The sequence below is a fragment of the Lissotriton helveticus genome, chromosome 11 (assembly GCF_964261635.1).
Source record: "Lissotriton helveticus chromosome 11, aLisHel1.1, whole genome shotgun sequence".
NCBI lineage: Eukaryota > Metazoa > Chordata > Amphibia > Caudata > Salamandridae > Lissotriton > Lissotriton helveticus.
The window spans coordinates 34,720,799-34,741,380 of record NC_136072.1 but is presented as its reverse complement, the minus strand read 5'-3'; the positions used below and the strand labels follow the sequence as shown (position 1 = coordinate 34,741,380).

General features: G+C 42.8%; 1 protein-coding gene and 1 pseudogene across 1 annotated transcript; both read left to right on the top strand.

Moving 5' to 3' along the window:
- The first annotated feature begins 4,048 nt into the window (after positions 1-4,048).
- LOC144792149 (uncharacterized) lies at positions 4,049-6,406 on the top strand. The gene has a single exon (XM_078667030.1). It carries the CDS (start codon positions 4,049-4,051, stop codon positions 6,404-6,406), a length of 2,358 nt encoding a protein of 785 aa, XP_078523156.1.
- Positions 6,407-6,427: 21 nt separating this feature from the next.
- LOC144792147 (ATP-dependent DNA helicase PIF1-like) lies at positions 6,428-7,237 on the top strand (annotated as a pseudogene).
- Positions 7,238-20,582: the final 13,345 nt, after the last annotated feature.

The window sequence follows — 20,582 nt, the reverse complement described above, 5'->3', positions numbered from 1 at the left end:
CGTGTAAGTTGCTTTTGGCGGTGTTTGGGTCTTTGGTGAGGGAGAGGACCAGCTGGGTGTCGTCTGCGTAGGAGATGATGTTGAGGTTGTGTTGGCGCGCGATGGATGCGAGGGGACTCATGTATACGTTGAAGAGGGTGGGACTAAGTGATGATCCTTGCGGGACGCCGCAGATGACTTTGGTGGCTTCTGATCTAAAAGGGGGGAGTCAGACTCTCTGGGTTCTTCCGGCGAGGAACGAGATCATCCAGTCCAATGCTTTTCCTTGGATTCCGACGTTGCTGAGGCGTTGTATGAGGGTGCTATGACAGACTGTGTCAAAGGCTGCGGAGAGGTCAAGTAGGATGAGGGCAACTGTTTCTCCGTTGCCCAGTAATGTTCGAATGTCATCTGTTGCTGCGATGAGGGCGGTCTTGGTGCTGTGTTTGGCTCGGAAGCCGGACTGAGAGGGGTCGAGGGATTTGTTGGATTCGAGGAAGGCTGCGAGTTGACTGTTGACGGCTTTCTCAATGACTTTGGCAGGGAATGGGAGGAGCGAGATGGGGCGGTAGTTCTTAAGTTCAGTGGGGTCTGCTGTGGGTTTCTTCAAGAGGGCGCTGAGTTCGGCATGTTTCCAGCTTTCCGGGAAGGTAGCGGAGTTGAAGGAGCAGTTGATGACGTCTCGGAGATGGGGTGCGATAATATAGTCTGCTTTGTTGAAAATGTGGTGGGGACATGGGTCGGTTGGTGATCCTGAGTGGATGGAGTTCATCAGGCGGATGGTGTCTTCAGCGGTGATTGTGGTCCAGGCACAAAGGTTGTTGGAGGGTTGTTTTGTTTCGGCAGAGGGTGTAGTGGACTGGTCTCCGGGCTGGTTTTCAAAGCTGTTATGTATGTCGGCGATTTTGTTGTGGAAGAATGAGGCTAGGGAGTCGCAGAGGTCTTGGGAGGGAGTGATGTCGTTGGTGCCGGCGGTGGGGTTGGTAAATTCTTTGACGATGTTGAATAGTTCCTTGCTGTTGTGGGCGTTGTTGTCGAGTCGATCCTTGTATGCTGATTTCTTGGTGGATCGGATCAGTTGGTGGTGTTTGCGGGTGGCGTCCTTGAGGGCGGTCATGTTGTCAGTGGTAGGGTTTTTTCTCCAGGCTTTCTCGAGGGTGCGACAGAACTTCTTGGATTTCTTAAGGTCATCGTTGAACCAGGGGGCTTTTTTGCTATTTTGTTTGATTTGCTGTTTTTTCAAGGGTGCTAATTCGTTAACGTTGTGGGTGATCCATTGTGTGAGGTTGGTGGCTGCTTGGTTAGGGTCTGATGATTTGGCAGGAGCGTTTTGGTGAAGTGATGTGAAGAGCTGGTCGGTGGTAATTTTGTTCCAGTTTCTGCGGGGGATTGGTTGTGGGTGGTTGTGGGTTATAGTCTTTTTGTAGTTGAAGTGAACGCAGCTGTGGTCTGCCCAATGGAGAGCTGTGGTGTGATTGAAGGAGATGTTCTTACTGGAGGTGAAGATTGGGTCGAGCGTGTGCCCGGCATAGTGTGTGGGGGTGTCGACCAGTTGTTTGAGTCCGAGATTGGCGAGGTTGTCCAGGAGAGTGGTGCTGTTGTTGATCTTTTCCAGGTGGAAGTTGAGGTCTCCCAGTAGAATGAAGTCCTCGGAGGGGAGGGCATGTGGGCTGATGAAGTCAGAGATGTCTTCACTGAATTGTGTGCGGGGTCCTGGTGGTCTGTAGATGAGGGTGCCTCTGATTGTCATCTTGGGGTCGGTGTGGATTTGGAAGTGAAGGTGTTAGGCGGTAGCGAGGTTATCGTCTGAGCAGTTCATGATGCGGATGGTGTCCCTGTGAACGATGGCGATGCCTCCTCCTTTTTGGTTGGTGCGGTCCTTTCGAATGATCTTGTATTTAAAATATGTACAACACATCACAGGTTCAACAAGGGGGCAGGCACTCAACCAATAACATGAACATTTAAATAACACTCATTAAACTTCACATTACAGGCACACTACATTACACATTAAAACAGGGGAAAGACAGGAAAACAAAAACCGGAGGAATTAGTGAAACAAAAAAAGGAAGATTTACATAACACTCCTTACACTTCTTACAAAAAATACCACTACATTACACGTTGCCACAGGGGGCGGACAAGAACACAAAAAACAGGAGGATTTAAATAAGCAGCATTTACATTACAAAAAGAGGCATGAGGTATAGTAATTGACGGCGCTTTACGCTACTTGATGCTGCCGCATTTACATTACAAAAAGAGGCATAAGGTATATTAATTAACGCCACTTTACGCTACTTGATGCTGCTTTGCTTTGTGGAAAATATAACCACACTTACCCATGATCAAAAACATAACTAAGGATATTTAAAAGGATATTATTTCGTTACAACGCTAACACCCTCTAACAACGTTGTTCAGGCACAAATGTTTGAGCGTTCTCTCTTTATAATAGTAGTATACATATTGCTTTTCAAAAACACACCCCTTTAACATACTCTACTCAACTCAGAACACCCACTGTACTACTTTTTTATTTTTTATTTCCACACTCTTATATAGCGCAAACTACATCTGAATCGGCTATCAGAGCGCTTTACATAGCACCAGTTACGTTACATGAGGACACACCTTCATTTTTTTTAAGGCACAGGGAGATTACGTGATTTGCCCAGAATCACAGATTGTCACGCCTCATTCATTACACTTTCAGAACATTTCCAAACCACACATAGCCTACTACAAAAAGGTGCACAACATAAACATTCTAGGACAAATACAATATTGCAAAACACAATACAAATTAACATAAATATCATTACACTTTTTACAAATATTACAATCACTTTCTTACAATGGTGAAGAGGAAGACACAACTTTCAAGGGCAACATATAAAACACGGGCACAAAGAAATAGGCGCATACGACTAACACAAGAACAGGATCACAACCACTTAACAAACATTGCTGATCCATACACTTCTCAGCTTTCACAGCCAATTCAGCACAACAGTGACCAGCCATCAACGTCCACTACTATACCTCATTCTTCCACTTTACAAACTTCAACAAAAGAAGCTCAAACACAACTTACAGACCAACCTTTACTTATGCTTCCAATAACAGTACATAGCCTCAAATCAGCATTCAACTACAACCCACTTATTGACTACATGAACAACGCAGATGTTATAATTGGAAACATGGACAGTGTCTGTAACAAGTGCTACGCACAGAAATGGAAGGCGGAACCTAAAGGCCTTTGTTGCTTATCAGGAAAGGTCAATATTAATAACATACAAGAACCACCTGCAATCATTAAACAACTACTTGATGGCACTCATCCAATTTCAAATCATTTCTTAACAAACACACGCCGTTACAATACTCTATTCCAAATGACATACTTTGGTGCAAATGAAGTCAAAGAAGGCAATTTCATGCCTACTTTTAAAATACATGGACAGTTATACCATTTAATTAGCAGCATGCTTCCACAAGAAGGAAAGTCCCCACAATTTCTACAAATATATTTCCTTTGCGCAATGCAACAAGTTGATGCCGGATCACACATGATCCCAAACTTAAACAGACAGCTAATTGAAGAACTACAAACCACATTGCACACTCATAACACGTACATTAGGTCACTTAAATACAACTATGAGATGCATTCACATGATGTAGATTTTAAAATTATCATCCACGCTGATCAACGCCCTCCAAATACACATCCAGGGAGATATAATGCACCAACAACTGATGAAGTTGCAGTTCTTTTAGTTAATGAAAAAAAAGGCCCACGCGACATTGTCTTACATACACGAGAAGGAATATTACGCAAAGTCTCCGAATTGCATAATCATATGACCCCTTACAATATCACATTCTTTTCTCGAGAGGTGAAGATGGTTATTGTCTAAACATACCACTAGCAAACTGCGGTAAGAACAAAACTGTTACATGCATGCAATACTATGCCTATACTCTAATGGTTAGATCCACAACTTTCAATACCTTATATTGGTTTCGAAATCTTTTTAATCAATATATTGTTGATATGATGGCAAAAATGATCACCGAAAGGCTCGACTTCATACGCCGCAATCAAACACAACTACGGGCAGAAAACTACATAAACTTAAAAGATGCACTCAATCAAGATCAGCACCTTCACGCTTCGGATATTGGACAACACGTCATTTTACCCGCTACCTTCACTGGCTCGCCCAGGTACATGCACGAAAAGACACAAGATGCAATGACATACGTTAGGCACTCTGAGAGACCTGATTTGTTCCTCACCTTCACATGCAATCCAGAGTGGCCAGAAATTAAAGAAGAATTATTTCCTAAACAAAGATCATGCGATAGACAAGACATCATTGCACGTGTATTCAATTTAAAAGTGAAAGCACGCATGAAAATATTAACGCAAAAACATATCTTTGGATATGCCAAAGTTAACATATTTACCATTGAATGGCAAAAGACGGGACTGCCACATGTGCACATCCTATTGTGGCTTGAACCTAAAATACAAGCAGATGAAGTAGTTCTCATTATATCCGCTGAGCTGCCAGATCCTGTCAACGATGAACAACTATTTTTGATTGTTAAAAAGAACATGTTGCATGGCCTATGTGGTGAACACAACGTTCTATCACCATGTATGAAAAATGGGATTTGTACCAAAAAATACCCACGCCCTCTCACTAATGAAACAGAAACTGGTGTTAATGGTTATCCCATTTACCGTAGAAGGAGCCCACAACATGGCGGACAGACAATCACAATGACTGTTAGAGGCCAAGAAATTACTGTTGATAATCAGTGGGTGGTTCCATATTCACCTGTACTATGTTGCACTTTCAATGCTCACATTAATATTGAATACTGCCAATCAGTGAAAGCTATTAAATATATCTGCAAATATATCAACAAAGGCTCAGATCAAGCAACTGCTACTATTGCAAACAAACATAATGAAATTGAAACATATCTCAATGGCAGGTATATTAGTACTTCAGAGGCTGTTTGGCGCATCATTCAGTTTAACATTCATGAAAGACATCCAACGGTCACACATCTAGCTGTACATCGGCCAAATGGACAAAGAGTCTATTTTAATGAAAAAACAATGAACCGAGTAGCAGAAACTCCAACACCTACAACACTTACTGCCTTCTTTAAATTGTATGCTACGGACACTTTTGCAAAAACATTGCTATACCAAGAGGTTCCACAATACTATACCTGGGGAAAACATACTTTTACACGGAGGAAATGTGGAATTGACGTATTAGGACACCCTGGAGTAAAAAAGGACTCGGCTCTTGGGAGAATGTACACTATTCACCCAAAACAATATGAGTGCTTCCATTTACGCATTCTTTTACAACATGTTCGGGGACCTACAAGCTTTGAAAGTCTTTTAACCGTTCATGGACAATTAATGCCTACCTACCAATCTGCATGTAAATCACTTGGACTCATTGAAGATGACCAACATTGGAAACATACTTTAAGTGATGCTGCCCTTTCAGATTGCCCAAATCAACTACGCCAATTATTTGTTACTATTCTGATATTCTGTAACCCTTCGGATCCAATGTCTTTATGGGAGGAATACAAAGAACATTTATGTGAAGATATCCTACACAGAAAACAACAAGAAACACATGATGACTCAATACCATTCACTAATGACATCTTTAACCAAGGACTCATAGCAATAGAAGACTCCCTCTATGAACTAAATGAGAAATCTTTAAAAGATTTCAAATTGCCAGATAGTTATAGAACAATACATAACACTAACAAACACACTCAAATACTACCTTTGAATTATAACATCCATCAATACGTTGAACAACATTTACCAAACTTAGTTCCGGATGAAAATGTTGCATACAACACCATTGTTCAAAGTGTGGAAAGTAAAGAAGGTAAAATATTCTTCCTAGACGCACCCGGAGGAACAGGGAAAACATACTTAATAAACCTCATACTAGCTAAAATACGCTCTTCAGGACTATTGGCTCTTGCTGTAGCATCTTCGGGAATAGCTGCTACTTTGCTAACTGGTGGGAAAACTGCACATTCAACGTTTAAACTACCTTTAAATGTTTCAGTGGAGAAAGAGTCAACGTGCTCTGTACGCAAAAATGGACCCTTAGGAACACTGCTTCAAAGAGTATCTCTTATCGTGTGGGACGAATGTACTATGACACACCGCGCACATATAGACACCGTCAATAGAACTCTACAAGACATTCGAAATGTTAATACCATAATGGGTGGTGTTACTTTTGTGTTTGCTGGAGACTTCAGACAAACTCTTCCTGTTGTTCCAACGGGAACACGTGCGGACATACTAAAAGCATGCTTAAAAGCATCACAACTCTGGGACTGTGTTTAAACTCTCACATTACGCACTAACATGAGGACACATTTAGGTGGTGGAGATAGTCACTTTGCTGATCTTCTACTACAACTTGGTAATGGTGAAGTACCTACCAATAACGACAATATTATTATTCACAAATTTGGTACGCCAGTGTCTACCTTATAGGAACTCATACAACATGTATACCCGGACATAGAGCAACTTGCTACAAGAGACTTCCGGTGGATTTGTGAAAGAGCTATAGTTGCAACCAGAAACTCAAGTGTCAACAATATCAATGAACACATACTACTTCAAATACCAGGAGAGACTAAAGTCTATAAATCCATTGATACAGTATTAGAAACTGAAGACGCCGTGCATTATCCTCAAGAATTCCTAAACTCACTTAACCCATCCGGATTTCCACCTCATGTACTACAAATTAAAGTTGGGATTCCCATCATGTTATTACGCAACCTACATCCGCCTGATCTTTGCAATGGGACACAACTACAAGTTATAAGTCTTTTACCCTATGTCATTAAAGCTACTATTCTCTCTGGCCCTGCCGCGGGACACTTAGCACACATTCCATGAATACCCATGATCCCAAATGATCTACCATTTCAATTTAAACGCTTGCAAATCCCTATTAACATTGCTTTTGCTTTTTCTATTAACAAATCTCAAGGACAAACATACAAAGTTATAGGCATTGACTTACAAGAAGACTGTTTCACTCATAGGCAGTTATATGTTGCTCTTTCAAGGTCTGGAAATTTGAAAAACCAATTTAATCTACGTCCACAATCAAATGAAGCCAAAAATGTTGTGTACCGAGAAATATTAAAAGCTTTATAATACTTTTTCACACATTACTTTTCTTTCCGGACGACGTCGGGATGGGCTGCTAGTAATATACATAAAATAATGTGTGTTGAGTAGACCCAGCCTCATAGGCGCTTGTAAGACACCCACTGTAACATTGGCTAAATGCAACGTGTAGTGCAGACAATTCTGCACACTTTATTGAACCCCTTTAGGGGCGACCTATCATTGATCGGTACTAAAAGTTAACATGGGAATGTATAACATAGCTCTCACAACAACTGCTTAAGCAAATGGCTGAGGGACGCTTCTCTCGAGCCATCAGGCTTTTGCTCAGTTCTCATGCCATTGTAGTTTGTATTGTATTATATGAGCTCTGTGTCAAAGTTTTTTTTCTTTTCTTTCTTTTTTTTCTTGACCACAATTGCTAATACATATTTATATGCAATATTGTACTTCATTTGAGACTGCCATTTGCCTATAGGCATTAAAGTGTAATATAGGTCAAGCATATGTAGTATATGAATTGATGTTGAAAACAATTAACAGAATTTGAGCAAAAAAAGAAGGTGAATATTGTGTGGAAAGAGGAGCAGCTTTTAGCATCCAACAAGTTAAAGAAAGGTCAAGTCAAGTCAAATATACTTTTATTTGATTCATTAAAAATCATAAAAGGATGGAAAACCATCATGAAATACAATACTTTAAGTGTACATTTTAAAAACGTAAAAAGGCCTAAGGTCGTAACCACGAATAGAGGGCAACTAATTAAATTAAAATAATGACAAGTATAAAAGTACATTTAAAGAATATGTGCCAACAGGTTATTAGTTGGCTACTTGGCTAGAGTCGCTTTTTTTCCAGTTCTTTTGCCCAATTTTCCAAAGTTTTATGGCTCTACGGGACAGGGGAATCGACGACCCTCCAAGAAACCTGATGCCTGCTGCTCTACATGATCTTATTTGTTCATTCCTTAGAGCCTCCCGAAGGATGGTTTTTCGAGTTTCTATTAAAAAAGGGCAAGTACATAGTAGATGTAATAGTGACTGCTCACCTTGACCGCAGAGGCAGCATTCCTTGGATGGCCATGTATGTTTCGACTTTGGGGTCAGAGCCCTTGAGGGGAATGATCCCATTCATAGCATCGTCGGATAGTACTTTTTCTGGTGGGAGGAATGTTCAATCAGATACTGTTGCTGCTTCAGCCTCTGGTAGGCCTGTATCACAGCCCAGGCGTGATGTTTCTTTGCAAAGGTCGTTTTGTCTGTTATTAAAGAGATCCTCTTGATAGCGTTAATCACCATGCTTTTGGATCCGGAGTACGTTGCAGGGGTGAACCAAACCTCCTCTAGCTGTAGTGCCGACAAGGATTCCTTCAGGACTGTCGTGGTTGAATTGACTAGTCTTACTTGATTTTCAATCTCGACCCAGCAATGGTGGGCTAGGGTGTCTTCTGCTTTGCTCATCCTCCAGTAATACTTTACTAAAGCGCCTTTTGATGCCATGATCTGATTGTTTAATCCATATTCTAGGTGGATTTATGCCTGTGAGGTATGCAGAGGTATTGAAAACAATCTCTTAAAAAATGTGGATTGTGCTGTGTTTAAGACTGTGTCATCTTTAATGTTCAGAATTTCCGAGCCATACAATATGGAAGGTAGGAATTTTGTGGCAATCACTTTTAGCAGGTGACCAGTAGAGCAGCCTATGGGCCGGAATTTACAGCCCGAGTGCGGACGTAAAGTTAGTAGTCTTAAATCTATTCTGTGAATACCGAAAGTAGTAAGTTCATACTGTGAATCCCGAAAGTAGTAAGTTCACTCTGTGAATCCCGAAAGTAGTAAGTGCATTCTGTGAATACCAAATAGTAGTAAGTTTAGGATTTAGTCTTAAGTTCATTCTTTGAATCGGGCCCTAGGAGTTTTGTTCTTAGGTTTTTGAAAGCGTATAACAATTGTTTGGCTTTTATGCGTCCTTGGTCCAAATGTAGCTTGAAGTTAAGCTTGCAATCTAGCTGAAAGCCTAGGTATTTATAGGAAGCAACTTGGGTCAGTGGTTGCTCATCCAATTTCCAGGAAAAAGTATGCCTTTTCGATGTTTTATTGCGTTTGGAGAAAAGCATAACTTTTGTTTTTTGATGATTAATTGTAAGTTGGTTCAGGCTAGTGTAGGCTCCCAATTCTGTAACCAGTTTCTGCAGGCCTACGGGAGTTTGTGCTAGCAAGATGATATTGGCTTCATATTGGAGACACAGTGTCGGTATGTTGCCCAATTTTGGGGGGTTGGCTTGGATTAACCGAAGGCGATTATCAAGATCGAAGGTGTGAATGCTAAATAGACAGGGAGCTAAAACACAACCTTGTTGTAGCCCATTGAATGTTGGAATCTTGCCAGTTAAGCTGGACCCATCTCCTTTCTTGATTTGGACTCACATGTGTGAATAGAGATTGATGCTGGCCTCCAGGAGTCTGGGCGCGACCCCCAGTCATGCATTTTTGCCCATAAATTAGGTCTTGAAACTTTATTGAAGGCCGCTTTGAGGTCGATAAAGCAGGCATTCAAAGGCCTAGATTTTGCAAAGGTGTAATGCTTGCAGGAGCCCATCCCTGCCCAAAATTCAGTTTGCGTGTAGGGTATTAGGTTTGTTCCGCTAACCCAAGCTTCTAACTCAACCAAGAGATTAGATGTGTATATTTTCGCCTCCACATCTATTAGTGCAATCAACCTATAGTTGGAAGGATCCAAGCGGGAACCTGACTTGTGGATTGAATGGTGGATACTTCCTCTCCAGGACTCCGGAATCAGACTGCATGTTATAGCTTTGGTAAAAAGAGGAGTCAGGAGACAAGACCAGAATGAGGGGTCATGCCAAAACTGGGCATTTGGTAGTCCATTGGGACCTGGAGCTTCCTCAGGATCAATGTTGTCCTTTTTCCAGCAAAGGCGTCTTAGGTTATAACATTGTGTTAGAGAAGACATCGCATTTGCTTTCTCTGGAATTGCAAAAGTTCCTGATAGAGTAAAAGATTGCGGTTGATGATCGCTTTCTGCCCTGTCTTTTATTTGAAAGTTCACAATGTATGGAAGAAGGTCATGGTCCGTGAAGGTGTAGTCAATAGTTGAGCATGTTTTTGTGAGTGACCCTTGTGTATGTTCTGGGTCAATCTGTTAGGCTTCGACCATTGAGTACACACATTGAGAGGTCATTCAGGCGGGATGTACATCTCTTACTGAATGTGTCCTGTTGATTCAGGTTGGTGTGGCCTCTCTTGTACCCTTATTCTGGACCTGTTGTAGATTCATGTTGAAGTCACCCGACGATATGATGTTGGCATCTGGGTAGGCAAGTTTTAATGTTGTTAATGATGTAATTAGTTGTTAAATTCTTGGCCTCTTTTGGTTGAATACGGGGTGGATGTAGATGTTGAGTATAAGCGTACTGCCACTCATTAACTGAGCTCCTTTCTGTTTCTCTCTTCACCACTATGGACACCGAGAAAGTCGGGGATAAATGTCGAAATTCCGGTGTGTTTTTTTGTATTTGGATTTCGCCTCCCCTATTAATTTCGGGATTATGGCTTACATCTGTGCTGTTTTCCTCGGCCAAGGTATTCTAACCTGGCTTGTTTCCCTTATTGCAGTGGTGGTGCTCCCTGCTATTGATCGTGTGGCCTGAGTTTTTAGATTGTATTTCTCCTTACTTGCTGCTGGTTTAAATAAACTATATATTTTTTCTGGCTGGGGTAGCTCCCTTGTATTGTGATTTGAGATACTAAGAATGGCGGGCTAAATAGGAGATTAAATCGGTTGCTCCTTAAGACTTACTGCTTCCATGCTGTTTTGAATTACTTTTTCTTCTTGATGAATGCCGTTTTGAACGGATGTTGCCAAAATTAGATCTGATATCTGGCTTGTTTGTTTACTCTTTCTGCAGTTTCTCAGTCGTTTTCTCTCCTGTTTAGATAGTGACTTAGGTACTTTTAATTGTCTTGATGGAAACTGCTTGCGTTGAACTTTGAGCGAGAAATCCAAGACAATTGAGTTGTCAAGTACGCTTAGTGGATTGGGTATGGATGTTATTGCCTTGATTGGTTTGATGGGTGTGCTGGTTGACACTATTTCACTGCTTTTTTGCCCCACGGTGGAATTGAGACATTACAAGTCAATTTCCTTTGAAGCTTCTTTTTCTTTTTCTTTCTCTGTTGAAGTTGCAGGCTTGGTTAAAACTTCCCTTGCTGTGCCCAGTAGTTCAGTCAATAGAGTTGAAACTGAAGCTAATTTATTGATTATTTGGGTGTAGTGACAGTGACACATTTGTTAAGCTGTTTCCCAGTCTCGCTGCATCTTCAGGATCATCCTATTGAAGCTGTGCAACTTTTGTTCGACCCCCTGAAACTGGATTGCGAGAATATTTAGGAGGTCTACGTGGGTGTCCAATTTGTCTGCATGGAGGATCACTGCTTTGCCGATTGTATCCATTGTGAGTGGGACGTGAGGCCAGACTGGAGATGTTGAGGAACAGCTTTGTTCTACTGATAATGAGCGAACACGATGTTCCCGGTGAAGTGGGCGCCCTGAGATTGGCTCGCTCAAACAGCCTCAAAACCTGCTGGGTGATACCTTATTTTGGGTGGGTGATATGGGGGTGGTGGATCCCGGGTAATTTGGTTGACATGACGTTATGTCATTCGGTGTACCCTGGCAGAGATGCTGGCTAACGTGCTCTTCTATTTCCGGTGTGTTGAAAAGTGAATCAGGTTTATCTTGATTGTGGGTGTTTGAGTTAGCGTTGCCCTGAAAAACGGGGGAGTGGGCTCTTGACGACGAATATGGCATGCCCAAAGGACTCGAGGTAATTATAATAAAGTGGTGTGTTGGGTCACTTTCACTGTGTCAATCTTGTCTGCTGTGTCCGCTGTATCCAGGTAATGTTGCAGGGTTTCTGTACTCACACAGAACTGTGCACAGAGGAGTGGAACCTTGGCAAATTAGGGTGTCCCAAAACTTACCTTAGCAATCAACTCACCCCTTACCGAGCTAGCTACAGTGTCTCATTGGACATATCAAACACCCAATGTTTAGACAAACCAGAACATGAACTTACAGTACCTCAGGGTACGTGGGACTCATGCACGCTCTTTCGTTATATTATCATTACAAACCAGAACATGGAGTAAAGAAGACACATGTGCATTTGAAATGTTTATTTACTAATGCCGTCTTCTCAGGCGCAGTATCTTAGATAATACAAGTATACTTATTATCAGTAGCAAAATTATCAGCATAGTTACTAAGACATAAAAAGCGAATGGTGACAGCATGTTAACATGCTGTAATGAATAAGAGTTAACAACACTTATATCTCACCCTCCCTAACACATATATTATATTATTAGCTAAGAAGGTCTCTTTGGGTTGTTTTAGGGCGGGCCCATACCTTAGTGTCCTAGCATGAAGGAATCACATCAGCATACACCAGCTCTCTCTGCATGTGCACCGCATCAAGTGTGTTAACGATTCTCATGCAAAGCAATATCAATCCCGCCTCAAGCCCAAGTTGGCAAAGGCTGCACTTGTGTTATGACTATGAAAGCGTGGAGATCAGACCTCATAACAATTCCATATCGTGTTGCTCCAGAAACTTCAGCACTCTCCGTGCAGACATGGTTTATTAAACAAGACTGATATCAGAGCAATAACATATTATTCTCACATACACCACGGCAAACCACTAGGTTGAAAGCTAAGTCAACAATTAAGGGTCCTGTGCAGAAGTTGCAAGAAAGGAAAAATGGCGTTTAAATCTCAAATGTACCCATGCTAACTTAACACGATATAAGGATATATAGGAGCTATACAACACCCCCCCATGATCCGAGAACGGACTAAATAAGGTAACAGAAGTGCCATCACATGAGAGCAGAATCCATTTATAAACGAGCATGAATAAAGATTCAAATATAAAAACTAATGCTAAAAAAATAGCCCACAAATATAATGTGGCTCAAGCCAATAGGCAAGCAAAAATAAAATGTCTTGACCAAAAGTCAATAAAATCAAGGAAATGCTATCAATCAGCATGTCAATTTGAGGCAGTGTCTATGATAAGACCGTATATGAAAAGTAAGCTGCAACAGCCTCCAGGAGGAAGTCACTGTCCTCATCAGAAAACAGTTCAGCCATCCAATTTAAAAGATGAAAGGAACATACGTGATCTTCCAGCACCGGATCCTCTATAACCATCAGAGGACAGCTCGGTGGGTTCTCAAGAAAACTTAGTTCCAAGAAATTCTGCGCTGCCGACAACACATCCCAGGGACCCATTAGTCCATGTGCCACCGCCAAGGCCATAATCCTTTCGTCAGAACAAACCAACTCGTGAGCAATGATAGGACTCATCAGTTGATCAAAATCGACGTCAGAAGATGCTGGTCCGCAGAGACACAAATCAATGGCCCAAAGGAAATCACAGGTCAGACAGCGAAATACAGGCTGGACACAGGTGAAATAGGAGAACCGAAAAGATAATCCAAACGCCGTGCTTAGAGTCGCTAACGGCAGTGTGCCATAGTAATCAAGCATGCGGTTGCGAAACCGCGTCAGTAGTAGCTGTGCGTGGTCTTGCACAGGAAGGGCATCCATATTTAAAAAGGCAGAAAACCACCAATGCGCCAGCCGCTAATGCAAGCAAAAACGGGAACCCTCCAAATAAGGATGAAAAAATAGAATGGAAGAAGGCAGGGATGACTCCAAATATCTTCTCAAAGGAAGTGACGAGACCACCGCTAACAACTTTAAAAAAATGTGCTAGGCCCGTTGTGGAGGATGCGTTAAAGATAGAACGGACCATGGCTCCGAAATGCAAAGGCAAATCAGTGTTTAATAGAGCCTGAACCTCCGTACGGGTGTTAGCAATGTGAAGCACGAAAGTTTCACGGGCCGAGCTCAAGGCCACCTCTTTCTGGGACAATAGAGCTCTTATTCTAGCCATGCCGCTGAATTCTGCTCCCAAGGTCGGTATCTGTGGCCAAATGGAAGACTCCCTATGTTCACGTGTGGGAGGATAAAGAACATTTCTGCAGCAAATAACTCGCTCACTAACCGTTACTATGAAAGCTATACCTTTAATTAAACCACAGCAGTTTTCATTATTGAGCATTAAATAACTACCATTCTCTAACAATTTAAACGTGGGGATGATAGCAGGAACTGGCGTGCCCTGTAAAACGCAAGCCATATTCGGTCGGTCCTTGTTACATGAACCGTGTAACTGTATGTGTCTGCACATTAAAGAATGATCCGGCGTCTCAGTACACTCATCCCCTGTTAGATAAACCTCTTGTTCATCCTTGAAACATCTGTATGTGTATGGGAGTGACCAGACTTCATGAAGAAAACCGCTACCCAAGGGTTCAAAACGACCTATTGGCACATACTTCATACAATTTGAAAACTTATATAAAGCAAAAGGCAGCGTTATTAAACCGTGGATAAGCCACGTAGCAGCAGTGGCTTCTGCCACAGAAAAAGGTAAAGATTCCAACCTTTCAATATGGAGCATAGAAAAGGAAGCATTGAAAGCAAGCGTTGTTTGTCTGTCAAATTAAACGGTGCAAATAAAGAGGAAACGTTCATGTATCCCCAGGGAACTTTACCCATTTTCAGAGTCTGAAGTGTCCATGCAAACTGCATGATCGAACGTAATTGATTTTGACCATGGTATAATACAGATACTTCATCATGCACAATATCAACAACAGACGACACAATATTATCTAATGTGTAAATTCTAGAGGAAAGCACGTTAATGCTATTGTCAACAACTGCAAGAACTTTCTCAAGATTTGCCTGATCAATAGCTCTAAGGCGTGAAGCAGCCTCAATCTGTGAGAGTTTCCAAATTTCATTGTAAACACCATATAACCACCTTTTCGACCTGCCACTAGCTGGGCCTTTAATGAAATCATTCAAATCCACGTCTGCATTCAGTTTGGAAAGGTGATACTTAACCGCAGGTAATGTTGAATGTTTCAGCCAAGCTTGACATAACTTTCCCACAGAGTAAGAGGTGACTGTATGACTCAAATCAAAACGGGGATCCGATCTAACAGTCTTAAAACCGTCAGTTATATTTAAAAATCATTTTTGGCAAGAATCAGCACTACGGTGCCAAAGCAGCCAACCCTTGGGATTCATACTGGAAATGTTAAAGGAGGAATTCAGAAGCAGAGCCTGTATATCTCTAATGGACAATATAGTAAAATTACTCCAATCCTCATATTCCTCCAACTCTGGGAAAGACGGGGTGTTTAACCTTTTAGATGTAGCCAATCCAAAGCATGTGGTCTGGGAAATGGTTTCATTTAAAAACCACATATGATTTGGGATGAGACATGCACGGTGCAAAGCCTCAGTGCCTCGTACCTGCCAGGCCCTTGAACCCCAAACTGATTTAAGGTCTATTGTTTCCTTCCATAACTCATAGCCCCCAGTAACTAATTGATCTAGGAAGGCCTTCGAGTACAACAATTTTGTATCGGTGAGTCTAACCTTGGACAGTGGCTGTTTGCGAAATTTAAAGTAAAAGGACTCGGGATTGGACTGGTTAAAGTCAGTGAAATAGGTATACTTTTTAAGAAACGTTTCTGAACTCCCTTGTGTAGGAGCTGGGCAATGTTCCCACTGAGTAAAATTAACCGCATCCCTTCGGGAAGATGTCTTGTGTAAGAAGTGATTGCCATAATGTTGGTAACAGAACAATTCACCATAATTAGCAGATTCTAAATATAAATCCTCAGCATCAAAAGCAGCATAGTATTTCAAATCAGAAAACAAACTTTCCACAGCATTAACATCCCAATCATCAGAACGAATGTTTTGTTTTACCACATCCCCCATATTAACTCTCAGTACATTAGGAACATTAACGACTTCCGTTGGACCATGAATCTGAAAACGAACTGCATCCCACGCGATTCCATCCAGAACAGGCCATGCTGTGATGTTAACCAAAGTCAAGTCTCTTTTTAATCTGTGTGTAGAATGTGAAGAGGAAAGTGGGGCCAATGTTCCATTTAAATGAGTAATGCAAGTTCTCTCCTCGACATAGTGTCCATTCATAATCCGAAAAAAATAAAACACAAAACCAATTGACATAAAAAGGTAAACCGAAAAAAGGACCAGCCAAATGTATATCCAAGGAGGTATCAAAAAATGTTTTTTAAACAGGCTAGCATATACGGCAACTTTAGAGGGTTTTTGCGAGGCAAGGGAAGCAGAGTCAAATGAAAATCTGGATTCCGTGGCTAAACGAGCTTGCAGGTCAGGCATGGACAAATCAGTGGGGTATGTATAGTCTGTCTCATCAAGGTTAGTTCCTGGTAAATTATTCAATAATGGACTGGAAACAGCAGGTAATTCGATGGCCACCGCAGGTTCATTATTAGAAGCAGTGGGCATAATTGAATTTCTCACAATGGAAGGACAGGAAACAGCCGGTGTCATGCTAAGAAGAATCGGCCACTCTGTGTATCTTGACATTGTCAATAGAAATAAACCTGTTTTCCTTACGACCTGGAAGTGGTGGTAAAATGACTGTTCTTGTGCCCTTCACTCCAAGCACTGGGACTGGAGCTCGATAGGAGGGACCAAACTCTTTCTTGTTGTCGATCTTCTCTCGAACCAGTTCGCCAACTTGGGGTAGCCAGCCAACTACCGGGATCTGCAACGCATCATCCGATGTGGAGGGCAAATGTTCCTTTGCAAGAGTGTCCCTGGTCTTTTGTAGATTCTGTAAAACATTGCAATGTTCATCTGCGTCAAAGGAAGTGGCGCGAACCACTGAGTCTAGACCGTCAAGGTCAGGGACTAACATCTTGATGCCAAAGAGCATTTCGTATGGGGTCCGCCCACCCAGAGACCTTCTAGGGAGATTATTAAGAGCACGCTGCACGCCATAGAGGTGAGCCAGCCAGTTTCTGCCAGTGCCTATAACTCGGGCTGTCAAAGATTGCTTTAAATCACGGTTCATTCGTTCAACTACACTATTACCCTCAGGTCTGTAGGGTGACGAAAACTTGACTTGGACCCCCATCGAAGTCATGGCATCCTTATACGCCTTAGAGGCGAAAGCCGGACCCTGATCCGAATGGAAGGTACCACAGGCAAAAATCCCTATAAAGATACGCAAATCTCTAATGACAGTCCGTGAATCAGCGCTGCGATGTGGCCAAACCCACACAAAGCGTGTGCATGAGTCAACTGCTACTAAGATGTATTTATACGCAGTATCAGATGAAAATGGACCGCAGTGATCTAAATAAACACAGCCTAGCGGTTTATTAGAAATGTACAACTGAGTCTGAGGCGGACGCGTAGCAGTTGAAGGTTTAATCTGCTGGCATATGTCACAAAGAAGGACATAATCACGCGTCTGTTTGTACAGTCCCCGCCACCAGAAACGTAATTGTAATTGAGTTACAGTGGCCGAGACGCCCGCATGCGCAGACGCCACACCTTCATGAGCCGCTGTAATCAAGTCTGCTCTGCGATCCGAGTTGGGAATCAGCCGTTCCCCAACATCAGGAATTGTCACAAAAGGAACCTTTTCGGGACTTAAGTGGTATTTATACTTCGAAGGGAATCCCGCAGGATGTTTACTTCCCTTCTCAGAGGCAGCAATCGCTGCCAAGATGTCGCTATCAATCTTGGTTTTAGACCTAGTAACTGCTGCAACTAAGTATGTAGATACTGCTGATTTCGCCGCTTCATCAGCAAGCGAGTTGCCAACAGCGTGAACTCCTACGCGCTGATGACCGAGAGTATGAATCACATAAACGAGTGGCAACATAGCCTTAAGCTCTGCCACTCGAACCCAGATCATTTTATGTTTTATTGTGCTACCCTTGGAATCATGAAAATCATTTTGAATCCAAAAGAACAAGTTTTCATTGTAAGACTGGACACAGTAGTAAGAATCACTTACAATTAGAGTAGTAACACTTGGATCTGCGTACTCCAAAGCTAGTAAGAGAGCACGAAGCTCTGCCAATTGCGCGGTGCAATCGCCCAGGGGCAACGTGTGTACCTCCCTGGAAATGAACTCATCATTCAACATAGCACCGACCACAATGGCGCATGCGGAAACGTAGGCATGTTTAGAGCCATGCGCAACCTGCGCTGACCCATCAGTGTAAATGATGCAATGGAAGTCCTCCAAAGGTCGCATCGCCAGAGGAGCAGGGTGAACGAATTCATACTGCAAGTACTCCTGCGACCGTAAGGAAGCGTCAAAAATAAACATGACATCCGTGGATGACAATGACGCAGCCCACTGAATCCACCGAGGGTGCAAAGCCTTTGAATTTGGTACACTGGCTTTCGTGACTGCCTCCAAATGAGGACAGGGTGTTACCACTAGCATGCGTTTCCCCTGTGACAGAGCTCGTTCCTTTAGAATAGCCATCTGTACAGCAGTTAAAACCTTTTCTATGGTGGGAAACCGCATCTCAGCCGAGGTGTACAAGTGTGACTTGTAAGCAATAGGTACTGTGTCACCTTCATTAAAAGTGAGGTAGGTGAAACCCACCGTCCCAGGAATTATTCTTATTACCAGGTTGGTGTGGTTATCACGAGTCAGTAAATATTTAGAAGTGAGCAGATCAGCCTGCAAGGATTGCAAAATGGCTGAATGCTCAGGCAGCCAGCATGATTTTGAGAAAGTTGGTTGTATCAAAGCATACAAAGGCTTGATACGCTGGGCATATTCCGGAATGTAAGTTCTGCCGAAATTCAAAAAGCCCAGTAAAGATTGTAATTTTTTCAGTGTTGTTGGAGCGCGCAATTGTGCGCACTTCTCTAAGAAGTGAGGAGCTAAACCTCTACCTTCATTGTTGAGCTCATAGCCCAAAAACAACACTGTGTGTTCAGCAATGTGCGATTTTGCAAAGTTAAATTTGTAACCCATGTCTGCGAAGTTGCAAACAACAGAATTTACACGACACAGATGCTCCCAAATATCGTCGTCTGTGAGATATATGTCATCCACATACGAAAAAGCATCAGGGTCGAGTGCCTCCAGAATAGAGACAATTTGAGCGGTAAATACACCAGGACTATTCTTGTAGCCCATTGGAAGACGCCGGAATTGCTTTTGGACTCCAGCGCTTGTAAAACTGGTCCATTGGGAGCTAAAGCTGTCCAATCTGTGGGCATAAAAACCATTGGATATGTCAAGCGTTGTCTTGAAACGCTTACGCACGAGACTATCCACTAGGGCAGAGCCGTGGGTATTCTGTACAGCACAGTTACGGCAATGCGAGTTTAAATGCCGGTAATCCAAAACCAAACGATATGATCCGTCAGGTTTATTCACAGTAAAAAGGGGATTATTCATCGGTGACACACACGTTTCAATAACTCCCTGATATTCCAATTGTTCAAGGATTTCCGCGACGGAAGATTTTGCTTCACGCCGAATGGGATATTGAGGTTGAGGCTGCGGCTGAGACCGCAACGGAATTTCGTGGCAAGGCGACAATTTATCCCAACCACATTGGTTACGGTACAGAGCCGGCGCGAGAGCCCGAGCCCACTCTTCTGCAAAATGCTGCGCATGCTCTTTCGAGACAGTGTTCGCGAAACTGGGTAGGATTACCTCCTCCCCTCGCGGCGCCGCGAGCACAAAAGGTGGGGGCCAGTCAGCCTCCGAAAGTAAAATATCATATGTAGAAGACAGATTCTCCCAAAATACACCTTTAACGGTACGCTATATGTCACCTTCAATTAACAGGATAATTTCATATAGTCTTTCAGGGGGAGCAAGTCTCGTATCCGCTGTTTCTATCACAACGTAGACATCAGTCGCTGTCACCCTCAATAGTGGACGCAGCGCCTCTCTGACTATGGTTATCTCCGCCGCGCTGTCCAGCAAGGTCAGAGCCCACGTCAGATTCCGAAGCCGCGTTCTCACTATCTGTGGCATATCGATGCGCTGTTAAGGCTGCGACTTTCTTTTTCGCAAACTGCGGACGCCTAGGCGTAGAATCCTCCTGCTTCACTGCGCCGTCCGTCTGGCGGGACTGGCCACGTCCTTGTTGGCCACCACGTCCACGTCCACCCCCTCCTCCTCCACCGGTCTTCTGGGCCGATGTGTCCTGAAAGGAACGAGGAGAGCGTTGATCAGAACCCTGAAAACGATCAGGCGATTTAATCATCGCGCGGTCGCGCAAATCATAAACTTTTTCGGGTGGCGCAGGAGCTTGTATTGCAGGAAAAGGACCCTGAGTCTGCGTAGTCTGCTTCCCCTGTGTCTGTTTTTTAGGCCAATTCTGTTTCTTGGACTTGGGCTGGGCATCTGTCACTGCAGATTGTCCCTGTG

What these genes read in the sequence shown, in the direction of transcription:
- LOC144792149 (XM_078667030.1), top strand. Translation starts at nt 4,049, where the DNA reads ATGGCAAAAATGATCACCGAAAGGCTCGACTTCATACGCCGCAATCAA.